The sequence below is a fragment of the Chlorocebus sabaeus genome, chromosome 1 (assembly GCF_047675955.1).
Source record: "Chlorocebus sabaeus isolate Y175 chromosome 1, mChlSab1.0.hap1, whole genome shotgun sequence".
NCBI classification, from domain to species: domain Eukaryota; kingdom Metazoa; phylum Chordata; class Mammalia; order Primates; family Cercopithecidae; genus Chlorocebus; species Chlorocebus sabaeus.
This window is the reverse complement of record NC_132904.1, coordinates 97623395-97648661: the sequence shown is the minus strand read 5'-3', so window position 1 is coordinate 97648661 and position 25267 is coordinate 97623395. Positions and strand designations below refer to the sequence as shown.

General features: G+C 37.8%; 1 protein-coding gene across 2 annotated transcripts in view; it reads left to right on the top strand.

Annotated features, from left to right (window-relative positions):
- PGR (progesterone receptor) overlaps positions 1-25267 on the top strand; it is a 95568-nt gene that overhangs the window by 22876 nt on the left and 47425 nt on the right. For both annotated transcript variants that reach the window (XM_008020625.3, XM_008020624.3), the window contains exon 3: positions 15484-15600. In XM_008020625.3, the coding sequence (XP_008018816.3) occupies positions 15484-15600 (117 nt within the window). The remainder of the gene's footprint in view (positions 1-15483; positions 15601-25267) is intronic.

Below are 25267 nucleotides of genomic sequence, written 5' to 3'. Positions count from 1 at the left end.
TTATTTAGAAAGAGAGGAGATGAACAGCTTCAGGAAAGGTAGATGAAAAGCTGACTCATGGTCAGAAATAATTCAATTTAAGAGAATTGAAGGGAAGAAAAAAGAACACATTATTTAGAAAGATGACATGAAGGACTTAATTTCTTTCTTTCTTTCTTTCTTTTTTACTTATACTTTAAGTTGTGGGGTACATGTGCAGAATTTGCAGTTTTGTTACATAGATATACATGTGCCACGGTGGTTTGCTGCACCCATCAACCCGTCACCTACATTAGGCATTTCTCCTAATGCTATCTCTCCCCTAGCCCCCCATCCCCTGACAGGCCCAGGTACGTAATGTTCCCCTCCCTGTGTCCATGTGTTCTCATTGCTCAGCTACCACTTATGAGTGAGACCATGTGGTGTTTGGTTTTTCTGTTCTTGTGTTAGCTTGCTGACGATGGTTTCCAGCTTCATCCATGTCCCTGCAAAGAACGTGAACTCATTCTTTTTATGACTGCATAGTACTCCATGGTGTATATGTGCCACATTTGTTTAATCCAGTCTATCATTAATGGACATTTGGCTTGGTTCCAAGTCTTTGCTATTGTGAATAGGGCTGCAGTAAACATATGTGTGCATGTGTCTTTATAGTAGAATGACTTATAATCCTTTGGGTATATACCCAGTAATGGGATTGCTGGGTCAAATGATAATTCTAGTTCTAGATCCTTGAGGAATCGCCATGCTGTCTTCCACAATGGTTGCACTAATTTACACTCCCACCAACAGTGTAAAAACTTCCCTATTTCTCCACATCCTCTTCAGCATCTCTTGTTTCCTGAATTTTTAATGGTTGCCATTCTAACTGCTGTGAGATGGTATCTTATTGTGATTTTGATTTGCATTTCTCTAATGACTAGTGATGATGAGCATTTTTTCATGTCTGTTGGCTGCATAAATGTCTTTTTTTGAGAATGTCTGTTCATATCCTTTGCCCACTTTATGAGGTTGTTTTTCCTTGTAAATTTAAGTTCCTTTTAGATTCTAGATATTAGCCCTTTGTCAGATGGATAGATTGCAAAAATTTTCTCCCATTCTGTAGGTTGCCTGTTCCCTCTGATGACAGTTTCTTTTGCTCTGCAGAAGGTCTTTAGTTTAATTAGATCCAATTTGTCAATTTTGGCTTTTGTTGCCGTTGCTTTTGTTGTTTTAGTCATGAAGTCTTTACCCATGCTTATGTCCTGCATGGTATTGTCTAGGTTTTCTTCTAGGGTTTTTATGTTTTAGGTCATATGTTTAAGTCTTTAATTCATCTTGAGTTAATTTTTGTATAAAGTGTTAGGAAGGGGTCCAGTTTCAGTTTTCTTCTTATGGCTAGCCAGTTTTCCCAACACCATTTATTAAATAGGGAATCCTTTCCCCATTGCTTGTTTGTGTCAAGTTTGTCAAAGATCAGATGGTTGTAGATGTGTGGTGTTATTTCTGAGGCCTCTTTTCTGTTCCATTGGTCTGTATATCGGTTTTGGTACTAGTGCCATGCTGTTTTGGTTACTATAGTCTTGTAGTATAGTTTGAAGTCAGGTAGTGGGATGCCTCCAGTTTTGTTCTTTTTCTTAGGATTGTCTTGGCTATGTGGGCTCTTTTTTGGTTCTATATGAAGTTTAAAGTAGCTTTTTCCAATTCTGTGAAGAAAGTCAATGGTAGCTTGATGGGGTAACACTGAATGTATAAATTACTTTGGGCAGTATGACCATTTTCACAATATAGATTCTTCCTATCCATGAGCATGGAATGTTTTTCCATTTGTTTGTGTCCTCTCTGATTTTCTTGAGCAGTGGTTTGTAGTTCTCCTTGAAGAGGTCCATGAAAGACTTAATTTCTTTAAAAACAAACAAACAAAAAAAGGAATATGCTACCAAATAGGACTCTATAAATCACTTGGCTCCTCCCTCAGAAAACATCCAGAACCTGACCTCTTTTCCCCACCTCCACTGACCACTTTGGTTCAAGCCACTCTTATTCCTCTTTGGATGTATTGCAGTGGTCTCTTGACAGTCTCATTTCTATCCTTACCCTCCTAGATTCCAGAGGTTGAGAGTCTGCCCTCAACTTAGAAGCCATTGTGATACTGTTAAAATATAAGTCAGATCATGTTAGCCCTCTGCTCCAATGTCTCCAGTGGTACCATGTATTTTAGAGAAAAATCAAAGTTCTTACAGTGGCCTTCAAGGCCCTACAGCATCTGCACTCTGCTATACTCTGATTGTACTGTCTACTACTCTTCTCCCTGGCTTAGCCAGCTCTAGCCTTACTCACATCCTCAAACAATCCGTCATCTGTTAGCATCTTAGCAATTTCTTCTTTCCTCTCTAATTCCTTTTCCCAACACTCCCCACTCCTCCAACCCATTCCAGCTTCCAGCTTCTGTGAATATCCTGAAACATAACAAACTTTGGTGACTGCCAGTGTCTCACTTAACACGTTCCCCCACTAGAGTGTTGTCAAGTTGTCTCATTTAACACCAGTAACATTTAATATCAGTAATAGGCAGATTCAATCTTAGGGAAAATATGCCTAAAATTTATTTGCTGAAAAAAAAGAAAAGAAAAATTTGGATAATAATCTGCTTTGAATTATTACAAACACAACAGTATCTGTGAAAAAAGACTGAGTGTCATAAGGAAACAACCAGATTAGAGAAAAGCATAGCTGGATGAGATAAGAAACTACTGCAGTATGATCCAAAATGCAATAACAGTTAAAATCCATATTGGTGATCATAAAGAGCAGGAAATAACACCAATTATGTAGAATTCACATTTAAGGAGTTACTTCAGAATGAAGGGAAATTGGTAAACTGGTGAAAATTACATGCTATTATTTATTGTTTTTATTATGTACCAGTCATTGTGATAACATTTCATCTAATTTAGCTCACTTAATCCATATAACATTATAAAATATTTATTTCTATAATATATGTGGGAAAACTAAGAGTTTGATTAAATAATTTTATCATGCTGCAGAGAGTGACAGAACTGAATTTGAATGAAAGTCTAGGAAAGGCCTTATCACTATGCTGTTGGACAACAGATATGATGAATAGAGAGCACATATGCAACCCATAAATATCCAGTGATTCTGAAAAAGAAACTAAAAAACAAGGCAAGCAAAAATATTAATTGATTATAGAAAATTACTCTTTCTTATGTGTCTTTTTTACGAGCTCATTCCTACATTGTGTCATCAGCGCAACGTTGGCACATAGTAGATATTCAAGAAATATTTGTTTATTGAACTGTCATAATTACTATTTATTAAGCATTTATTCTGTGTCTGTCATGGTGCTATAGATTTTATATACATTATTTACCCTCAAAGCAACTTTTAAACTGTTATTTTATAGATGAGGATAATGTAGCCCCAAGAAGTTAAGTGATCTGTTCAAGGTTATATTTTTAATAATAGGTGGTAGAACACAGATAACAGAAGTAAGTTTAGCAGTTAAATAAAAATTCTACTTTTTAGATCAAAAAGACTCACTGCATCCCAGGTAAATATAATTTTAAAAAGCTAAAACTTTGCATATATTGGTAATTTTTCATACAAAGAAAAAACACCCTATATGCATTTAAGTAGGATTAATAAAACTGGTTAACTACTAAGACATAAAAATTGTGTTGACATTAGATTTCCTCTAAATGATTGGATTGGCAAAAATTCCATCAGGTTGAGTTGCTATTCTTGGGTGAAGATAACATATATTCTTATATATGTAAGAGGTCAGGAATATGCCCAGTCAATACCGACGTACTTGTTTGTCTGATAGTTGGGCTTATTTGGGATTCCTGTAGTGTCCTGTAGTTCAGGGTGAAGTTTAGTAACCTGCTGGGATAAGAGATAGGAGCTGCTATTCTCTGCCCTGCTGCCCACCAGTGTGCTTTATCCCTCCCCAGGATCGCCCTTAAGGTCTCAGATGCTCACATATGGTGTTCAGTGTCCAGTGGTCTGTTCTCTAGCCAGCATATTCTGTGTCATCTTAGATTCTAGTCCAAAGACTATTTAGATCTGCTGTATCCTTGGGAATTTCCATGCACTTTATTATTTCTTCTAGGGCAGGGATCTCAACCCAGAATAAGCCTATAACTTGTGGGCCATACCATACTGACTTTCACTGTTTCATTCCTTGAACTATTGAACATACATTATTATTTCTCCTGCCATTTTACTCACCTGCTACTCACCTCCTGCTGTGAATCAGGCCACACAGCAGGAGGTGAGCAGCAGGTGAGTGAGCATTACTGCCTGAGCTGCACCTCCCATCAGACCAGTGGCAGCATTCGATTCTCATAGCAGCGCAGACCATATTGCAAACTGCGCATGCCGGGGATCTAGGTCGTGCTCCTTATGAGAATCTAACTAATGCCTGATCATCTGAAGTGGAACACTTTCATCCTGAAATCACTGCTTCTCCCAACTACCCGCCCTCCACTGTCCCCGGTCCATGGAAAATTCGTCTTTCATGAAACCTGTCCCTGATGCAAAAAAGGCTGGGGACTGAAGTTCTAGGGAAAATTAAATGTTTATGTATCTACTTTGTTACAAGGTTACTTGAAATAAACCAGTTAAATGCTTAGTATTTTGGTCTCTAATATGCTCAATAAGATTTTCCTTCTCTCCCTCCCCCCACACCTTTTTCCTTCACTTTTATCAAAAATCCTTGGATCTTCATGAAGATGTTTTAAAACTTACTGGTTTGTTATTGTCCAGCTGTCTTTCACACTCTGCTAGATAGTCACTCTTCATTCCACTTTACATGACCATCCCGATTATTACTGTGAAAAACTGGTCTGAACCTTTGTCTCATTCTGCATGCATCTTCAGAATATGCTGGATGCTAGAAAGCATACCAAAAAATTTTAAGGAATAGTACAGCGAGTATCTGTAATCAACAATTTGAAGGTAAGTTGCAGACATCATGACATTTCACATCTTAAGACTTCAAAATTCATGTCCTAAGGACAAGAACATCTTCCATTATAACCACAATATTATCACACCAAAATTTTAACATTGATAAAACAATTCTAATATTCAGCCAGTATTAAAATTTCTTCAGTTTTTCCCAAAATGTTTTGTATAGAATTTTTTTTCATTCAGGATCCAGTCAGGAATTATGTATTTTACTTGGTTGACAACTCTATTTAGTTTTCTTTAATCTAAAAAGATCTCCCACCTTTGTTTGTCTTTCAGGACATTAGCATTTGTTTCAGGAGTCTGGGCCAGCTGTTTTGTAGAAAGTTCCATAATCTGGCTTTGTCTGATTTTTTCCCCCACATAATTATATGCCTGTTAAACATTTTGACAAGAATCCTACACAGGCCAACGGTTCTCAGACACTGATGTCATGACCCCCTTATGTGCTTAAAAATTGCTACAAGCCCAAAGAACTTTTGTATACATGAATTATCTCTCTCAGTATTTACTGTGTTAGAAATTAAAACTCATAATGTTTTAAAACTTTTTATTAGCTCATTTTTTAAAAAGTCAACCAATTAGATACTAATTATTCAAACCAAAAAATTTAATGACAAGAATGACATTGTTTTACATTTTTATAAGTCATTTTAATGTCTATCTTAATAGAAAACAGCTGGATTCTCATATCTGGATCTACAGCCAATCTGTTCCAATATGTTGTTTTGGTGGAAGCATGGGAAGAAAATGTGGCCTCACACAGATACATAGTTGGAAAATGGGGGACTATTTTAATTGTCTTTTTAGACTTGACAAGTGGTGGCCATTTCATTAGAAATTGCAAAAGGATGATTCTCTATTTCTATTATCCCTTCTGACTTTATCAGCTATAAATATTTTTAATAGTTCTCTCTCTCTTCCAAGAGGCAATTTGGTAATCTTAAAATACATTTAATAATGGAAAGCCAAACATACTTATTATTTACTTTTAATTTTCAAATTTCAAAGTTGTGAGTTTGTGCCCTAGTAATCTCCAGTGGTTTCCAGTGAGTTCCTCTTGTTCCTTTCATTCTTTCTCTTCTTACATATTATTATATACTCATGTTTTTTAAAATATATATTCAATGTGTTTTAATCACTTGAACTTGTTCTTTTTGATGTTCAAATGGTTTTAATTTTGGTTGGTGTGACTTATCAGTGGTCAATGAGACACAATTTTAGTAGCCCTCAGTAAAAGCAAATCATCTGTCACAGCAAAGCATCCCAGGCTCAACTTGCAGATTTCCTGCTCTAGTCCTGGATCAGTCATTTCCCCAAGGAGCTCTGGTTCCTTTTAGATGAAAATTATATTAAATGTGAAAATCTGAATTCCTGCTGGAGTTGTCTTTACTTCTGGGCATTTTCAGTGAACAGACCTAGAAAATATCTCTTTTTGAAAAAGTAAGGGGATCATGAATTTATACCATGATTTCTCAACCTCACACTGTTGTCCTATTGGGCCACATAATTGTTGCGGGTTGGGGGGGTGTCCTGTGCATTATGGGATGTTTAGCAGCGTTTTTAGTCTCTCTGCAATAATACCTACCCTCTAGTTGTATAAACCAAAATTGTCTCCAGATACTGTGCAATGTCCTGGTGGGGAAGGGAACAAAATTGCCTCTAGTTGAAGATTACTGGTTTACATTTGTATTTCTAGCAAAATCAAAATCATTGCTAGTTGTTTTATCTATATGCATTGTGTGTGTGTGTGTGTTTGTGTGTGTGTGTGTATTCAAAATACTAGTATCAGCATTATTACCTCTAACAACGAAATCTGCTTTGTAGACTAGCTCTTCCATCTCCTGCATAAAATCTTAGGCCAGTCCTATAGATTTTAATCAGAAGAACTATCTCATTCCACTGATTTTATTAGTCTGTTCTCATGCTGCTGTGAAGAAATACCTAAGACTGGGTAATGTATAAAAGAAAGAGGTTTAATTGACTCACAGTTCCACATGACTGGGAAGACCTCAGGAAACTTACAATCATGGCGGAAGGGGAGGCAAACATGTCCTTCTTTACAAGGCAGCAGGAGAGAGAATGAGTGCCAGTAGGGGAAATGCTAGACTCTTATAACACCATCAGTTCTCATGAGAATTCACTGATTGATCACGCTGCTCATGATGATCACAAGAAGAGCATGCAGGGAAACCACCCCCATGATTCAATTACCTCTCACTGAGTTCCTCCCACAACACGAGGGGATTATGGGATTACAATTCAAGATGAGGTTTGGGTGGGGACAGAAAGCCAAACCATATCAGTAATCAAAATGCCCAGGGAAGCATTATGCCAAATTGACAAATCCTCTTCTAAATTTAGATTTCTTCTTTGCCCCAATTCAGCACTCACTGCTTTGAGCTTGAAGCCTACAGGGAAGAACAAATAAGATCTGCTTCTTTTCTGTTTATGCTGCCCACACTCACCCACTGGCAGCTGATTTTGACCTTTCCAGGGCCAGGGTGTGGGAAGAGAAGTTAGAGTGCATAATTTTACGCAACAAGTAGGAATTTTACTGTCACTGGGGTTATCTGTGTTTGGTGGGAGATTACAGGCTGCTCTTCCTCTAGTGGGATATTTTGGTGAGATTCGTGGAGATACCTTACTGAGAGGCTCTAACTGTAGTCCTGTAATCCTGTAATGCAGTAGACACCTCTCTTCTCTCTGGACATGACCGTGACCCTGTGCTTCTGGACTTCCGCTGACTGACCCTACACAGACTCTATTGGATCACAATACTCTCTAGGTTATGCTCTTAGCTGGAGCTAGTTTTTAAAAGAAAGAAACCTTTATTGATAAATATTTTCAGAAAAGCACTCAAATTAAAGATGTAGAGCTCATCAGTAGGTAAATGAAACCTTGTCGTTATCACTCAGACCCCAAAATTTAAAGATCATTAGGTTCCCAGAAGCTCCATTTTGCCCCTTTCAATCATTCCCCAAAAGTAACCACCATCCCAATTTCTAACATGATAGATTGGTTTGAACTATTTTAGAACTTTATATTAATGGAATCATATAGCATTTTTCTGTGTCTGCTTATTTTACACAACATTATACTTACGTAGTTCATCCACATTTTGCATGGAGCTAGACATTTATTCTCGTTGCTGTGTAATAATGCATTGAATAAATAAAACCATTTGTTTACACATTATGCTATAGTTGATCATTTGAGTTGTTTTCAGATTGAGGCTATTATGAACACTGCTGCTATAAATATTCTTGTACAAATCTTCTATTTTTTGCATGTTCCTACAGATAAGCTTTTCATTTGCCTCTCCAAGGATGCTGGCAATTTCACTGGTCCTGTACGAGTCTTTGTTCCTTGGCCCGGGTTCCTATACCATGTAATAGTGAAAATTCACCTCCCATTAAAGGCCAATATTTTATTTTGTTTATGTTGTTTTTAGTCATAAATGATTTTTGTCCTCACCCTGACTTTTGGACAGATTTCTGGCTTCCTGGCATTTTCTGTATAGTGTTTTCTAGCCCTGTTTTCATTGCTAAGGCAGGCTTTTAAGGTTCTACATTTTTATGCATGTAGTTCAGCCCTGCCACTCTCTTCCATTGGGACTGAAGTAATATATCCCATCCTGTCATGGGCTTTAAATCCCATTTCTTATCTTTCAGGCATTTCTTATATCTGTATCTGAAACTTTTTTGGATTACCGCAGAGTCCAATTAAGTTTGTTCCTCTGACTTTCATTTCTATTTTCTTTTCTGGATTATGGAGATTTATGTACCTTTTTTTCCAGACTGTAATTAAGCAACATGCTTCTATCATATTTTCTCCAGTATTTCTGTGTTTGTGGTAGAACGATTGCCCTCATATGGACCAGCTCATGTTGCTTCAAGCCCATGACTGGCGGGTCACACTATATTGACTTTCACTATTTCATTCCTTAAACTACTGAACATATATTATTTCCTGCCATTTTACTATGGATTTTCCCCTCCTTTTCAAAAATACTGTGAAAAATTGTGAACTCTCTCAAACGTAAGTGAAATATGTTCACCTGTGCTCATATTGACAAGCAACACAAACAATATAAAGTTCTTCTTTTACAGGTAAGTCCCTTTCTTGTTTATGATAAAGATATTTTATTTCCTTTAAAATGGAATTTTATTTGTCATCTATCTAAAACTTTTGTAAGTCACTAGGCAAATAAAATGATCTAATCACATTTTGATAGTGCTTTTATTTTCACACAATATTTTTTAATAAGAGTAACACTTGGGGCTGGGTGCGGTGGCTCACGCCTGTAATCCCAGCACTTTGAGAGGCTGAGGCGGGCGGATCACAAGGTCAGGAGATCGACACCATCCTGGCTAACATGGTGAAACCCCGTCTCTACTAAAAATAAAAAAAAAATTAGCCAGGCGTGGTAGCGGGGCCTGCTGTCCCAGCTACTCGGGAGGCTGAGGAAGGAGAATGGCATGAATCTGGGAGGCGGGGCTTGCAGTGAGCCAAGATTGGCCCACCACGCTCCAGCCTGGGTGACAGAGTGAGACTCCGTCTCAAAAAAAAGTAACACTTGGAAATTAGATGTTAAAAATAGTCTTGTTAGACTTCACATTTAATTATAGTCTATTACTATAAAAAGGCAAGAAATTGCTGAATAAAAGGCATTTTGTAAGAAAAAAGTTAAAAGGGGGTAAAAAATCAGAAGCAAGTGACTATTTACTATATATGACAATAAGTGAAATATGTCTTATACTGTTGAATATAACTATATCTACAAATATAAGTGAAACCATAGGTATAATTGTATATACACTTATCTAACAAATATTTATCAAACTGTATTTGACACAAGAGTTAAAAATATCAAACTAATTAGTTCCTACTCTTATAGAACCTAGTAGCTATAGGCACACAGTATATAATAAGAATACGTTCTTTGCAGTTGGTACACAGAAGAAATGTCTAAAGCCTTCATGAGAGCAGTCAGGTAAGACCAGCTGAGGGGAGCAGTTAAGCCAAGGCTTGAAAGATGAGTGAGATTTTGTTAAGTTGATAAATTGGAAGGAAGTGAGGAAAGTCATAGAGGCATGAGAGATTTGGGAGGTAATCCAAGGATGTTAGAACTCTGGAGCATAAAGAATATGGGAAAGAGTATGTGATTAGAAAGAAAAGACGTAACAGTTTGAACTCACCTCCTGATTTCTCCACCCTAAAACAGATCAGTTTTGCAAGGAGAAAGAAATGTAGGGCTCTATTAAGCTCCCCAGGTTTCAACAGGGCCAGATGATGCATATATTAAGGGAGAGAGCTAGATAGCGGCTCCTACTGGAGTGAACTCCCCTATTTATCATTATGCCATGTAACCTGTTTGTGGTGGCTTATAGCTTTTAAGTGTTCCTAAATGTCTTATACTCCTGGTGGTGACAATGCAGGTAAATAGCAAAGATGGTTAACAAATGGAATGCTCCGAGTCTTTTAATATAGTGACTTGTTTTACACTTGTTGTATAGTGACAGTGTTCTGTTGGACCGAGGAGAAGAAATCATATGCAATTTGAACCATCAACTTATGGTTTATGATGAGTGAGCGAGTAGATCTAGACAGGGATGTGTTTCTCAAAACCAGGATATAAACTGGGGACTATTGTCTGAAGAAAATGGTAGCAACTGATGTTATGTTAGATTTTCATCTTTTTCTAGATTTCCAGGAAAATGTTGTGACAGGGCTAATGCATTTGTGCCTGACCTTTCTTCACCTGCCTATACAGCCGGGTACCTGATAGAGGGACACATGTAGTGAATGGCTTACTCTGCATTCATTGCATTCTTGGTGGCTCTGAGTCCTGGCCATGCATTATGGTTCAGAGGCAATGCCTGGGCCCCACGCCAAATTATCTTAGTCAGCTCTAGTTGGAACTGGCTAGCTACAACATTTCTTTATGCCAAAAAAATTGCTTGAGAAGATAAACCTATAACTATACCCCCTATATTTTGTTTGCATGATAATGCATCTACTTTGCAGTTTTGATGGCTCATCACTTAGTGTTAAAGATGATGAAAAGTTAGAGTGAATTGAGCTTCCAGATTTCTTTAAACTGTTCCAGTCTGTCACAGGCAGTCGACAATGATATGAGTTGTGCCAACCCCTCAAGGTCGTGACTTCATGCCAGTGTCCTTAATTATTAAATATTTTCCTTCCCACTCAAACTTTAAATATTGGACCTCTAAGTCATTTTTTCTTCCAAACTTATAAGAATTGCATTCTGTTTGTTAACTATAATTTCCTTATTTATACTCATATTTAAATTTATACTTATGTTTAAATTTATTTAGTACTTATCATCAGTCTCTTCATACCAGACTTCCTACCTCATACATTGTTTGCTGTAACTTATCTATTGTTGACTGGATTACATCTTTAGGAAGAGTATACTGGGGCCTTATTTCCCAATTTTATGCGTATTTCAGAATACCTTTAAGTTGCCTTTAAACTGAATAAATTGACTAGATATAGACTTCTTGGACCACATTTAGAAAAATCTAACTATATTTGAGATTTACATGTGTGATAATCATAATTATAGTAGACATTTGTTAAGTACTTGCTATATGCCAGACTATTCTAAGCTCTTACATGAGCTTGTGTATTCCTTAGATCCAATCCAAGGTACTAATGTTATCTTCATTTTAATTGCCAAATGTCATCCAGTTACTAGGTGATGAGATTGACATTCACACTCAAACAGTACTGCTCCAAAGTCCATATGCTTAACTTTCTATACTACCTCTCAAGATAATTAACCTAAAATGTTTAACTGTGTGGCCTTGAGCATGTTATTTAACTTCTAGATGCCTCAGTTAACTCTCTATAAAATGAGAATAATAATATCTCCAAAGGTTGTTTTGGTGATTAAATGAGTTAATATATGTCAATAGCTCATAACAATGCCTGGCACACAGTAAGTGCTTAATAATTGTCTGTTGTTCTTTTATTATTTGTGGATAGTAAGTTGCAGATCTGAGCTTTGAACAAGCAGTTTGGCCTCTAACTTTGCTCTTTGGTACTACAATGTAGCGTCAGCAATTAACATGGCATTTTAATTTAGTGGGGGAAAACATGGTTTAGTCAGTAAACAATGTTGGGATATAGTAGATACTCAATACTTGTTGAATGAATGAGAGTTTTATAAAAGTAAAAATACATTCACTTAAATATTAACAAATAAATATTAAGAACCATTTAGATTTGTATAGACAGTTTGGAAATATTTTAGTCTGTTCCACTGCAATAAAAAAATACCTTAGACTGGGTAATTTATAAATACAGAAATATTCAGAAATATTTTCTGACAGTTCTAAAGGCTGAGAAGTCCAAGATCAAGGTGGCACAGATTCCACATCTGGTAAGAGCTTGCACTCTTCTTCCAAAATGGCGCCCCTTGCTGCATCCTCACATGGCAGAAAGGACAAAAAGGACCAGATTCGCTCCCTTAAGTCCTTTTGAAAGGGTACTGATTCCATCCAGGAAGGCAGAGACCCCACCTCTTAATATTGTTGCATTGGGGATTAAGTTTCAATATGAAGTTTGAAGGGGACACAAACATTCAAACCGTAGCAAGAAGGAAGCAAAAATGAGAAGAGATGCATGATTATCAAATTGTAGGTTATTTTCTGTTTTGAATTTCCTTATGTTCTTACAGAATTTCTCTAATAATACAATTCATGATATAATTTGAACAGATAACCACTAAATTGTATTTTTTAGATATTGAGTTTGAGGTACCTAGAAAGATGACTGGAAGGTCAGAGCTCATTGAGATTTTGGGACCATCAGAAGATAATGAGACTACCCACAAAGTGTGTGCAGTGGCGCATAACATATAAGGACTAAGCAAAGTAAGAGGAGTTGACAAAGGGAATTTAAAAGGAACTGCTGGAAAGACAGGTGAAGAGTCAGAAAAGAGAGGCCCCAAAATATGAATCAGTGGGACAGGCGGGGAAAGAAATCACCTGAAGCAAACGATTCAGAAGATCAGGAAAGCATTCACAGCATTTAGGAATGAAAAAATCTTTGATGATGTTAAACCATTTTATAAGAATAGTGACTATGCAAGTCAAATTACCACATAGGAATAAAGAAAGTTAGGTAGAAACAGCAAATGTAGATGATGTTTTCATCAACTTTGATGACCAAAAAAAAGGGGAATGGATTCCGGGAGAATCTAGAGTGAGGTAGGGTTCCTTTTTTTGGTGCTGGAACATTTTTGGATGGAAAAATAATGAGAGAGCAGGACATCACTGGACAGGAGACACTAAAGATTTTAGGGGAGCAAGGAGGAAATCGATGGGACAAGACTTGAAAGCAGATAGGAAGGAACTGTTTGAAGGGCAAAAGCAAAAACGGTTGGTAAAGAGGACTCTCTGTGAGACACTGAATAAGGAGGTGATATTGTAGGCCATTTTAGAAATATAAATGAGACAGATGAGCAGCATGCCAGCTTTTGGTGTTTAGATCAGACCTTTTTCCTGGGTATTTATGACCTGGAAGCAGAGAGTAGGACAGCCTCCCTTCAAACAATTACATCTGTGTGCTCTATTTCTTGAAGTCTGTTTTCTATAAAGAATAGAGAACCTTGCCGGACACGGTGGCTCTTGCCTGTAATCCTACCACTTTGGGAGGCCGAGGCTGGCAGATCACCTGAAGTTGGGAGTTTGAGACCAGCCTGACCAATATGCGGAAACCCCATCTATACTAAAAATACAAAATTACCCAGGCGTGGTGGCGCATGCCTTTAATCCCAGCTACTCAGGAGGCTGAGGCAGGAGAATTCCTTGAACCCAGGAGGGGGAGGTTGTGGTGAGCCGAGATTGTGCCATTGCACTCCAGGCTGGGCAACAAGAGCGAAACTCCGTCTGAAAAAAAAGAATAGAAAATCTTGCTATTTTCTGTTCTCTCTTCTTATGAGATACCAATATAGGGTCTAAATAGATGATCGATTGATAGACTGACTTACACACACCTTGCTCTCACAGTCACTCGTATAGCCTAAATATATAACTTGTGGTTAAAAAAAAATAAATTACAGTCAAATCAGAAAGTAGCATGCAGTACACTCTGCTAACCTCTTGTAGGACTGGTATTACGTGCACAAAAGTCAGCATAGATACGAGGCTTCACAGTTACCCTTTATTAGGTGAAAGCTTAATTCCTGGGACTCTAAACAAGAGATGAACGCTACTGTGTGAGTGTACATGAACATATGTTTATAGAGGCATGTATCTTTATGAAAATATTTGTGGTTTTCCAGAAATGCCCGAGGTCAGGAACCTTCTTGATATCAGCTGTCACATAGATAGGCCTTTTGGCGTTTTTGCCCTTTGCCATTTAGGCTTATCCTTCCCCATGCTTGATTAAGTACATGTTGTAGGTACCTCTGAGTTCCTTTACTGCAAACTTTGGCCAGAAGACTCTGATTTTAATCTTAACTAATGTAAATACTACAGAAAAATTCCCATGATCTTTTAAAATTGTTTGTCATGTTCAGAAGTATAAGTAGGCTGAAGTAGGCTGATGATACTAAAAGACTCAGTCTGTTTTAAAGAATTTTTTGGGGAAAAAAAGAGTGTCAGAAAAAGTAAATTAATGTTTACATGTTTAAGCTGAATTTTTTTATTTTTGTTAAATCTAAATAAATTAGATTGTTCCATGCCTTATTAACATATTTGTGGTTTAAAAATCATTGTTGGATATTAAATTCATGTGCCAGACCTTTTTAAAGGCATCCATAGTTTCCTCTACACAAAGTGACCCCAGGGTGATGTGTGATGTGTATTATCTGTACTTCGATAATTTTTCTCTTCTTTATTGAGTACTTCTGTCTGTTTTAAGTTCTTCCTTTATCATTGTTTCTGTTCAAGGTATTTTCTAATGTATAGTAAAGATAAAGCAGGTATTAAATTCAGTACAATAAGTGCCCTATTTTTACATGCTCTTCCATTGATTCCTTAAAGAGAGAACCAGCTCTGGGACTTTTCCAATAGAACTAAGCATTTAGATTTTTTTAAAAAGTCTATTCCAGAGGCCTCTTCAATTCTTTAGTCTGTATCTGTTTTCTTAAAGGCATCGATGTCAGAAAGAAAGGTTTTACTAGAGTTTGACCACCTCATACAACTAATGCTTATCAACAACGTGTAGCTAATCTTGAAATGACATCTAAAGGCAATCTGATACTGACACCATTAAGAAGATAAACAGAAATCTTTTGCAAAAGATTTTTAAAGGAGCCCTAGGATTGATTCTTCAGCTATGCTCACCTCATTTAGGCTACTAAAGGCACAGGTAAAGTACTGAGCAGTTTTATAGCTTCACCAACATTCAGCTGTGTCAGGCAGGAAGCTGGCTGAGTCATGCACTTGCTGATGTGTATCTAGTCTCTATTTCAGTTGTCACTGCATAGAATTTCCAGTGAATCTTAGATATTGTAAATAATTTTGACCCATTTTTTTTTTTTTTTTTTAGGGCAGCATAACTACTTATGTGCTGGAAGAAATGACTGCATCGTTGATAAAATCCGCAGAAAAAACTGCCCAGCATGTCGCCTTAGAAAGTGCTGTCAGGCTGGCATGGTCCTTGGAGGTAATTCTGGTGTTTTCATCAATAGTATACTGTGTAATATTTATACTATAAAACTGTGTGTCAGAAAATTGTAATTTCTTATTCATCTTTGTTTTGTTTTGTTTTTTTCTGTCTTGATTATTGGCAGTGACTCTGCACATGTGAGTGTCTGAATGAAGCAACCAATACCATTCCGTTAACTTTACAGGTTTCCAGCACATTGAAACTGTTAAGAGAAGAAAACTCCATTAATCTATATTGCCTATAAGTAGAGGTGATGGGCAATGCACTGACCTGTCATTAAGTAGCATGTGTCGGAGTTTGCTGCCCATTTCCTGTGTGACCACAGCCCTTCCTGGGCATCAGTCTACTTATCTGTAAAATGAGAGCATTAACGTTCCTTTCGGCTCAAAAACTGACTCTGCAGATTGGTCAGGTACCATTGCTTACTAGCTTCTGCAAGTGATTGATTAAAGCAATCACTTTAGGAATCTATTTGATGAAGAGTTATATTAGTAATTCCCTTTTCCCATATTTTTATTAGAATCTCTAAAACTTTCAATAATATAGCGCACATTTAAAAAATTAATGTCAGATAGTGACAGATAGTTTGAATGAAAACATAGCGGAGTGAGGGAGATCAAGCGAGCCACGGTTATGCAAGACAATCCTACTCCCTTGCATTTTTTCACTTAGCCACATCCTGCACAACACTGTCTGGAAATCGTGGCTTTTACATCTAGATATAACTTTTAAAAAACATAATAAAAATATTACATAATTGTTAAAGCTAAAAATGCTTTTTTCAGTGCACCAACTATAAACAGCTTGTGTTCCAGTGATGTTATGTGGATTTTCCTTTGGGAAATGCTATACTGAGACCAATGTTTGTCAAGTTTAAAACATATACAACTGTCACCTCCTTTGTTTTTGCAAACATGCTGGACCAAAATTAAGCACCCAGGTAACATGCTGGGTACTTTACAGTAATTCATGTAATTAGATCACTTACAGAATTTTATAATTTCTTGATTAAAGATTTGTTTTCCTAAGTTAAGGGCAGTGATTAGGTTGACAGTAGTGCCTGACTTAAGGAGGTGCTCAGTAACTTTCTATTAACTGAATGAAACCACAATCTCAGCAGATTAAAATTGTTTTTGGATCCCACACCTCAATTACCACCTCTTTGTATTTCTGTTTCCACTCAGAAGTCTTAAGGAGCCTCCTCAATTTTAGAAAATACAACTTTCTCACAAAATCACACATCTAGTCAATGTTGAAGCCAGAAAAAAGACCTGAAGGTATCCTGACCCTGGCGCAGCCATTGTTTTCTCCTTGGCATGTTTGCCTTAGATAGTAGCAGAGTCTCTAATGCTAACACTTAGTTTCCATTAAGATCTTTAATCTTGAGTGTTTTCCCAATGACTTTAAAAGACTCTTCAATTTTATCAAAGAATGGAAATGGCAGAGTTCTGGATAGAACCTTCAGAATATTCCTGGGGATCAGCAACATAACCTAGAGAATTTTATGTTATCTTTTAATATTCTAGGGCTTTATTTATTTATTTGAGACACTGCCTCACTCTGTCACCCAGGCTGGAGTGCAGTGGCACAACCTGAGCTCACTACAATTCTGCCTCACAGCTTCCAGTGATTTTCCTGCTACAGCCTCCCGAGTAGCTGGTATTACAGGCACCCGCCATCACGCCCGGCTAATTTTTGTATTTTAGTAGAGACAGGGTTTCACCATGTTGGCCAGGCTGGTTTTGAATTCTTGACCTCAGGTGATCTGCCCACCTCGGCTTCCAAAGTGCTGGGATTACAGGCGTGAGCAACTGCACCCGGCCTTTAGCATATTATTCAAGCATCTATAATTCTTTATCTTCTCTAAACAAACTGCTTGTTACTTTAGCCTGTTAATCCTATGCTTTCCAAACCATATTCTATGGGCTTCACAGCTATTGCTACATTTTCATACCTTTTATATTATTTATTTGCTTAATTCTACTCCCTCCCTCCCTCTTTCCTTCTTCTTTCCTTCCCCCCTCTTCCCCCGCAATCATTTTCTAACTTGCACCCCATTCCTTTCCTTCAGTAACTGTATATTGAGCCCTTTCTAGTTTCCAGATACTATTCTAAGTTCTGGGCATATAGCAGCAAACAAAATGGACAAAATTCCTGCCCTCATAGATCTTACACTGTGGGAGGAGGAGCAACAAATATACATGTCAAATAATGATAAGTGCTGTGGAAAGATATTAAGCAGAGTTAGTAGGGATTATCAGGAAGCAGACTCACTACTGAACTCATTAGTCTAATAATATTTTTGTTTTACTTAGCCTCTTCCTGAGCAATAGTATCTCTGAAATCACGGATTTGATATGCCAGTTATAATTTTTCTAAAAGACATTAAAATAAACTCGTTAACTATTTAAATATATATTCAATGTACCACCTAAAAACTCCTTGTATACCATAAATGAGTATGTGTTACACTCTAGAAAAGAGCATATGAGACCATTTTTTCCCAGAAGTTGCAGCTATATTTATTTTCTCAGCTTTTATTTTAGCTTCAGTGGGTACATGTGCACAATTGTTACCTGGGTATATTGTGTGACACTAATGTTTGAGGTACAAATGATCCTATCACCTCGGTACTGAGGTACTGAGCATAGTACTCAATAGTTTTTCAACCCTTTCTTCTTCTTCCTTCCTCCTCTAGTAGTCCTCAGTTTCCATTGTTGCCATTTTTATGCTCATGAGTACCTAATATCTAGCTCCCACTTGTAAGTGAGAACATGCAGTTTTTGATTTTTTGTTCCTATGTTAATTTGCTTAGGGTCTTGGCCTACAGCTACATCCATGTTGCTGCAAAGGACATGACTTCATTCTTTTCATGGCTGCATAATATTCCATGGTGTATATATACCACATTTTCTTTGTCCAATCCACTATTAATGGGCACCTCGGTTAATTCCATATCTTTGCTATTGTGAGTAGTGCTGTGATGCACATGTGAGTGCGTGTGTCTTTTTGATAGAACAGTTTATTTTATTTTGGCTATGTATGCAGTAATGGGATTGCTGGGTCTAATGGTAGTTCTATTTTAAGTTCTTTGAGAAGTCTTCAAACCAGTTTCTACGGTGGCAGAACTAATTTACATTCACACCAACAGTATATAAGTATTCCCTTTTCTCCACAGCCTTACCAGCATTTATTAGGTTTTGTGTTTTTTGGGTTTTCTTTTTTGAGACAGAGTCTCATTCTGTCACCGAGGCTAGAGTGCAGTGGCATGATTATGGCTCACTACAGCCTCAATCTCCTGGGCTCAAGTGATCTTTCTACCTCAGCATCCTGAGTAGCTGAGACTACAGGTATGCACCACCACACCTGGCAAACTTTTTATTTATTTATTTTTTGTAGAGATGAGGTCTCACTATGTTGCCCAGTCAGATCTCAAACTTCTGGGCTCAAGTGATCCTCCCAAAGTGCTGGAATTACAGGTGTGAGTCACCATGCCTGGCATGAGTTTTTAATAATAGTCATTCTGACTGGTGTAAGATAGTATGTCATTGTAGTCTTGATTTGCATATCTTAATGATTAGTGATATGGAGCATTTTAAAATGTTTGTTGGCTGCTTGTATGTCTGCTTTTGAGAAGTGTGTATTCAAGTCTTTTGTCCAATTTTTGATGAGATTTTTTGCTTGTTCAACTGTGTAAGTTCCTTATAGATTCTGGATATTAGACATTTGTTGGAGGCATAGATTGTGAATATGTTCTCCTATTCTGTTGGTTGTCTGTTTACTCCATTGATAGTTTATTTTGCTGTGCAGAAACTCTTTAGTTGAATTAGGTCTCACTTGTCAATTTTTGTTTTTGTTTCAATTGCTTTTGAGGACTTAGTCATAAATTATTTCCCAAGGCTGATATCCAGAATTGTATTTCCTAGATTTTCTTTTAGATTCCTGTGGTTTGAGGTGTTATATTTAAATCTTTAATCTACCTTGAGGTAATTTTTGTATATGGTGAAATGTAGGGGTCCAATTTCATTATTCTGTATGTGACTAGGTAGGTATCCCAGTACCATTTATTGAATAAGGAATTCTTTCTGCATTGCTTATTTTTGTCAACATTGTCAAAGATCAGATGGCTGTAGGTGTACACCTGTATTTCTGGGTTCTATATTCTGTTCCATTGGTCTGTGTATCTGCTCTTATGCCAGCATCATGCTGTTTTGGTTACTGTAGCCTTATAGTATAGTTTGGGATTGGGTAATGTGATGCCTCTGACTTTTCTTTTTGTTTAGGACTGCTGTAGTTGTTTGGGCTCTTTTGATTTTATATAAATTTTAGAATAGCTTTTTCTGGTTCTGGAAAAAATGTCATTGGTAGTTTGATAGGAATAACATTGAATCTGTAGATTGCTTTGGACAGTATGGCCATTTTAACATTATTGATTCTTCTAACACGTGAACATGGAATGTTTTTACATTTGTTAGTGTCATCTGTGATTTCTGTTAGCAATGTTTTATAGTTATCCTTGTAGAAATCTTTCATCTGCTTAGTTAGATGTATTCCTAGGTATTGTGTGTGTGTGCGTCTATTGTAAATGGGATTACTTTCTTGATTTGGCTCTCACCTTGAATGCTATAGTTGTATGGAAATGGTACTAATTTTTGCAGGTTTACTTTGTGTCCAGAAACTTTACTGAAGACATTTATCAGTTTTAGGAGCCTTTTGGTGGAGTCTTTAGAATTTTCTAGGTATAGAATCATGTATTACGCAAGAGAGATAGTTTGACTTCTTTTTTTCATGTTTAAATGCCTTTTGTTTCTTTCTCTTGCCTGACCACTCTGGCTAGCACTTCCAGTGTTAATAGGAGTGATGAGAGTGAGCATCCTTAACTTGTTCCAGATCTCAAGGAAAATTCTTCCAGCTTTTGCCCATTCAGTCTGATGTTGGTTGTGGGTTTGTCATTGTGGTCTCTTATTGTTTTTAGGTATGTTTCTTTGTTGCCTAGTTTCTTGAGGGTTTTTATCAAGAAGTGGCATTGCACTTTATCAAAAACTGTTTCTGTGTCTATTGAGATGATCATATGGTTTTAATTCTTTTCATGTGGCAAATCATATTTATTGATTTGCATATATTGAGCTAATCTTCCATACCAGGAATGAGGCCAACTTGATCGTGGTGATGTTTGATTTGGTTTGCTAGTGTTTTGTTGAGAATGTTTGTGTCTGTGTTTATCAGGGATATTGTCCTATAGTTTTCCTTTTTCACTGTATCTCTTACAGGGTTTGGTATCAGGGTGATGCTGGCTTTGGGGAACGAGTTAGGGAGGAGTCTTTCCTTCTCGATTTTTTGAAATAGTTTCAGTAGAATTGGTACCAGCTCTATTTTGTGCATCTGGTAGAATTTAGCTGTGACTCTCTCTGGCGAGGGCTTTCCTTTTGGTTGGTAAGTTTTTTATTACTAATTCCATTTGGAACCCAATATTGGTCTGTTCAGTGCTTCAGTTTTTTCCTGATTTAAACTTGGGACATTGTGCGTTTTCAGGAATTTAATCATTTCCTCTAGATAGTGTAGTTTGTGTGTGTAGAGGTGTTCACAATAGTTATCTTAGGATCTTTTGTATTTCTATGGGATCCATTATGATGTCACGTTTGTCATTTCTATTTGTGTTTGTTTGGATCTTCTCTTTTTTCTTTGTTCGTCTAGCTAGCTGTCTATCAATCTTGTTTATCCTTTAAAAAAACAACTTTTGGTTTTGTTGATTTTTGGGTCTCAATTTCATTCAGTTCTGCTCTTTAGTTCTTCCTTTTCTTCTGCTAGCTTTGGGGATAGTTTTTTCTTTTTTTTTTTTTTTTTCTTAAGTTCCTCTAGGTGTGATGTTAGATCATTAATATGAGATCTTTCTAACTTGTTGACGTAGGCATTTAGAGCTATAAACTCTCCCCTTAATATTGTTTTTGCTACATCCCAGAGATTTTGGTAAGTTGTTGTCTCTGTTTTCATTTATTTTAATTTTTTATTTCTGCCTTGATTTTATTGTTTACTCAAAGTTATCCAGAGCAAACTTTTTAATTTCCATGTAATTGTGTGGTTTGTGCAGATCTTCTTGACGTTGGCTTCTCTTTGTATTCCACTGTGACCTGACAGTATGACTGGCATGATTTTGATTTTTAAAAATGTATTGAGTCTTGGTTGATGGCCAAGGATGTGGTGAATCTTGGAGTATATGTTCTGTGTATGTTCTGTGTACAGATGAGAAGAATTTATGTTCTGTGGTTGATGAATTATTCTGTAGATGTTTATTAGATCCAATTGGACAAGCATTGAGTTTAAGTCCAGAATGTGTTAGTTTTCTGCCTTGATGATCTAATGCTGTCAGTCCCCCACTATTGTTGTGTGGCTTTCTAGGTCCTTAGAAGTCCTTTTTTTATGAATCTGGGCATATGTTGAGGCCAATGTTGAGGGCCAATGTTGAGGGCATATATATTTAGGATAGTTAAATCTTCTTATTGAATTGAATAAATTCATTAGGCAATGCCCTTCTTTTTCCTTTTTTACTGCTGTTAAAGTCTGTTTTATCTGATCTAAGAATAGCAACCCCTGCTCTTTTTAGTTTTCTACATGCTATATCTTTCTCCAACCCTTTACTTTGAGCCTATGGTTGTCATTACATGTAAGATGGGTTTCTTGAATAGAGAAGATGGATGAGTCCAGTTTTCCTAACTGGTTTGCCACTCTGTGATTTTTTTTTTTTTTTAGATGGCATCTTGCTTTGTTGCCCAGGCTGGAATGCAGTGGCGTGATCTCAGCTCACTGCAACCTCCACCTCCTGGGTTCAAGCAATTCTCCTGTCTCAGCCTCCCGAGTAGCTGGGACTACAGGTGCCTGCCACCAGGCCTGGCTAATTTTTGTATTTTTAGTAGAGATGGGGTTTTACCTTGTTGGTCAGGCTGGTCTCAAACTCCTGATCTCAGGTGATCCACCCACCTCAGCCTCCCAAAGTGCTGGAATTACAGGTGTGAGCCACTGTGCCTGGAGCCACTCTGTGACTTTTAAGTGGGACATTGTATTAGTCCATTCTCTTGCTGCTATAAAGTACTACCTGAGACTGGGTAATTTATGAAGAAATGACATTTAAATGACTCGCAGTTCTGCAAGCTTAACAGGAAGCATAGCTAGGCAACCTCAAGAAACTTACAATCAAGGCAGAAGGTGAAGTGGAAGCAAGCACATCTTACCATGGCAGAGCAGGAGAGGTAGGTTGGGGGAGTGCCATACACTTTTAAATCATTATATCTTGGGAGAACACACTCACTATCATGACAACAGCATGGGGGAAATTTGCCCCCATGATCCAATCACCTCCTACCAGGTTCCTCCCTCAACATTGGGAATTATAATTCAACATGAGATAGGATGGGGACACAGAGCCAAACCATATCATTCCGCCCTGGCCCCTTCCAAATCTTACGTCCTTCCCACTTTTCAAAACACAATCATGCCTTCCCAATGGTCCCCCAAAGTCTTAACTCATTCCAGCATTAACTCAAAAGTCCAAGACCAAAGTCTCATCTGAGACAAGGCAACTCCCTTCCACCTATGATCTTGTAATATCAAAACGAGTTAGTTACTTCCAAGATACAATAGGGGTATGGGCAATGGGTAAATGCTCCCATTTTAAATGGGAGTAACTGGCCAAAACAAAGGAGATACAGGCCCCATGCAAGTCCAAACCCCAGCAGGGCAGTCATTAAATATTAAAGCTCCAAAATAATCTCTTTTGTCTCCATGTCTCACATCCAGGGTATACTGATGCAATGGGTGGGCTCCCAAGGCCTTCAGCATCTCCACTCTGTGGCTCTGCAGGGTACAGCCCCCGCAGCTGCTTTTACAGGCTGGCATTGAATGCCTGTAGCTATTCCAGGCACACAATGCAAGCTGTTGATGGATCTACCATTCTAAAATATGGTTGATGGTGGTCCTCTTCTCACAGCTCCACTAGGCAGTACCCCAGTGGGACCTCTGTGCAGGGGCTCCAACCCCACATTTCCCCTTCACACTGCCCTAGTAGAGGTTCTCCATGAGGTCTCCGCCCCTGAAGCAGATTTCTGCCTGGATATCCAGGCATTTCCATACATCCTCTGAAATCTAGATGGAGGTTTCTAAACCTCAACTCTTGCCTTCCACATACTCACAGGCCTAATGCCATGTGGAAGCCACCAGGGCTTTGGGTTTGCATCCTCTGAAGCCCTGGCCCAAGCTGTACCTTGGTCCCTTTTAGCAACAGCTGGAGCTGGAGCAGCTGGAATGCAGGGCACCATGTCCCAAGGCTGCACAGAGTAGTTAAGCCCTAGGCCTGGCCCACAAAACCATTAATCCCTCCTAGGACTCTGTGCCTGTGATGGGAGGGGCTGCTGTGAAGGTCTCTGATGCCCTGAGACATTTTCCCCATTGTCTGGACTGTTAACATTTGACTCCTCTTTAATAATGCAAATTTCTGCAACAGGCCTGAATTTCTCCCCAGGAAATTTTTTTTTTTTTTTCTTTTCTACCACATGACCAGGCGGCAAATATTTTTTGTTTGTTTGTTTTTTGTTTTTTGCTGTGCTTCACTTTTAAATGTAAGTTCTAGGTTCAGATAATCTCTGTTTTCATGCATATAAGCATACATGTTTAGAAACAGCCAAGTAACATACATCTTGAATGCTTTGCTGCTTAGAAATTTCTTCCACCATATACCCCAAATCATCTCTCTGAAGTTCAAAGCTTCACAGATCTCTAGGTCAGGAGCAAAATGCCACCAGTCTTTCTGCTAAAGCATGGCAAGAGTGACCTTTACTCCAGTTCCCAATAAGTTCCTCACTCCATCTGAGACCACCTCAGTCTGAAGTCATTGTCTATGTCACTATCAGCATTTTGGTCACAACTATTCAACAAGTCTCTAGGAAGTTCCAAACATTCCCATATCTTTCTGTCTTCTGAGCCCTGCAACCTGTTCCAACCTCTGCCCATTACTCAGTTCAAAATCACTCCCACATTTTCAGGTATCTTTTTAAACAGTGTTCTACTCTCCCAGTCCCAATTTTTGTATTAGCTCATTCTCATACTGTTATAAAGAACTACCTGAGACTTGATAATTTATGAAGAAAAGACCTTTGACTCATTTCTGAAGGCTTAAGAGGAAACATAGCTAGGAGGTCTCAGGAAACTTACAATCATGGTGGAAGGCAAATGGGAAGCAAGCACATCTCACCATGGCAGAGCAGGATAGAGAGAGGGAATGACAGGGGAAGTGCTACCACTTTTAAACCATCAGATCTCCTGAGAACTCACTCATTATCACAAAAACAGCATGGGAGAAATCTGCCCCTATGATCCAATCACCTCCCATCAGGTCTCCCCAAACATTAAGAATTAAAATTCAACATGAGATTTGGGTGAGGACACAGAGCCAAATCATATCAGGCATTTAGACCATTTATGTTCAAGGTTAATTTTTATATGTGAGGTTTTGATCCCTTGTTTAGTTGTTAGCTGTTTGCTTTGTTGTTTCTATTGTGTTTTTGCTTTGTAGGGTGTGCAGGCTATGTGCTTAAGTGTGTTTATGTGGAAGCAGGTATGGTTCTTTTGTTTCCATGTTTAGAACTCCCGTGTAAAGATCTCTTATAAGGATGGT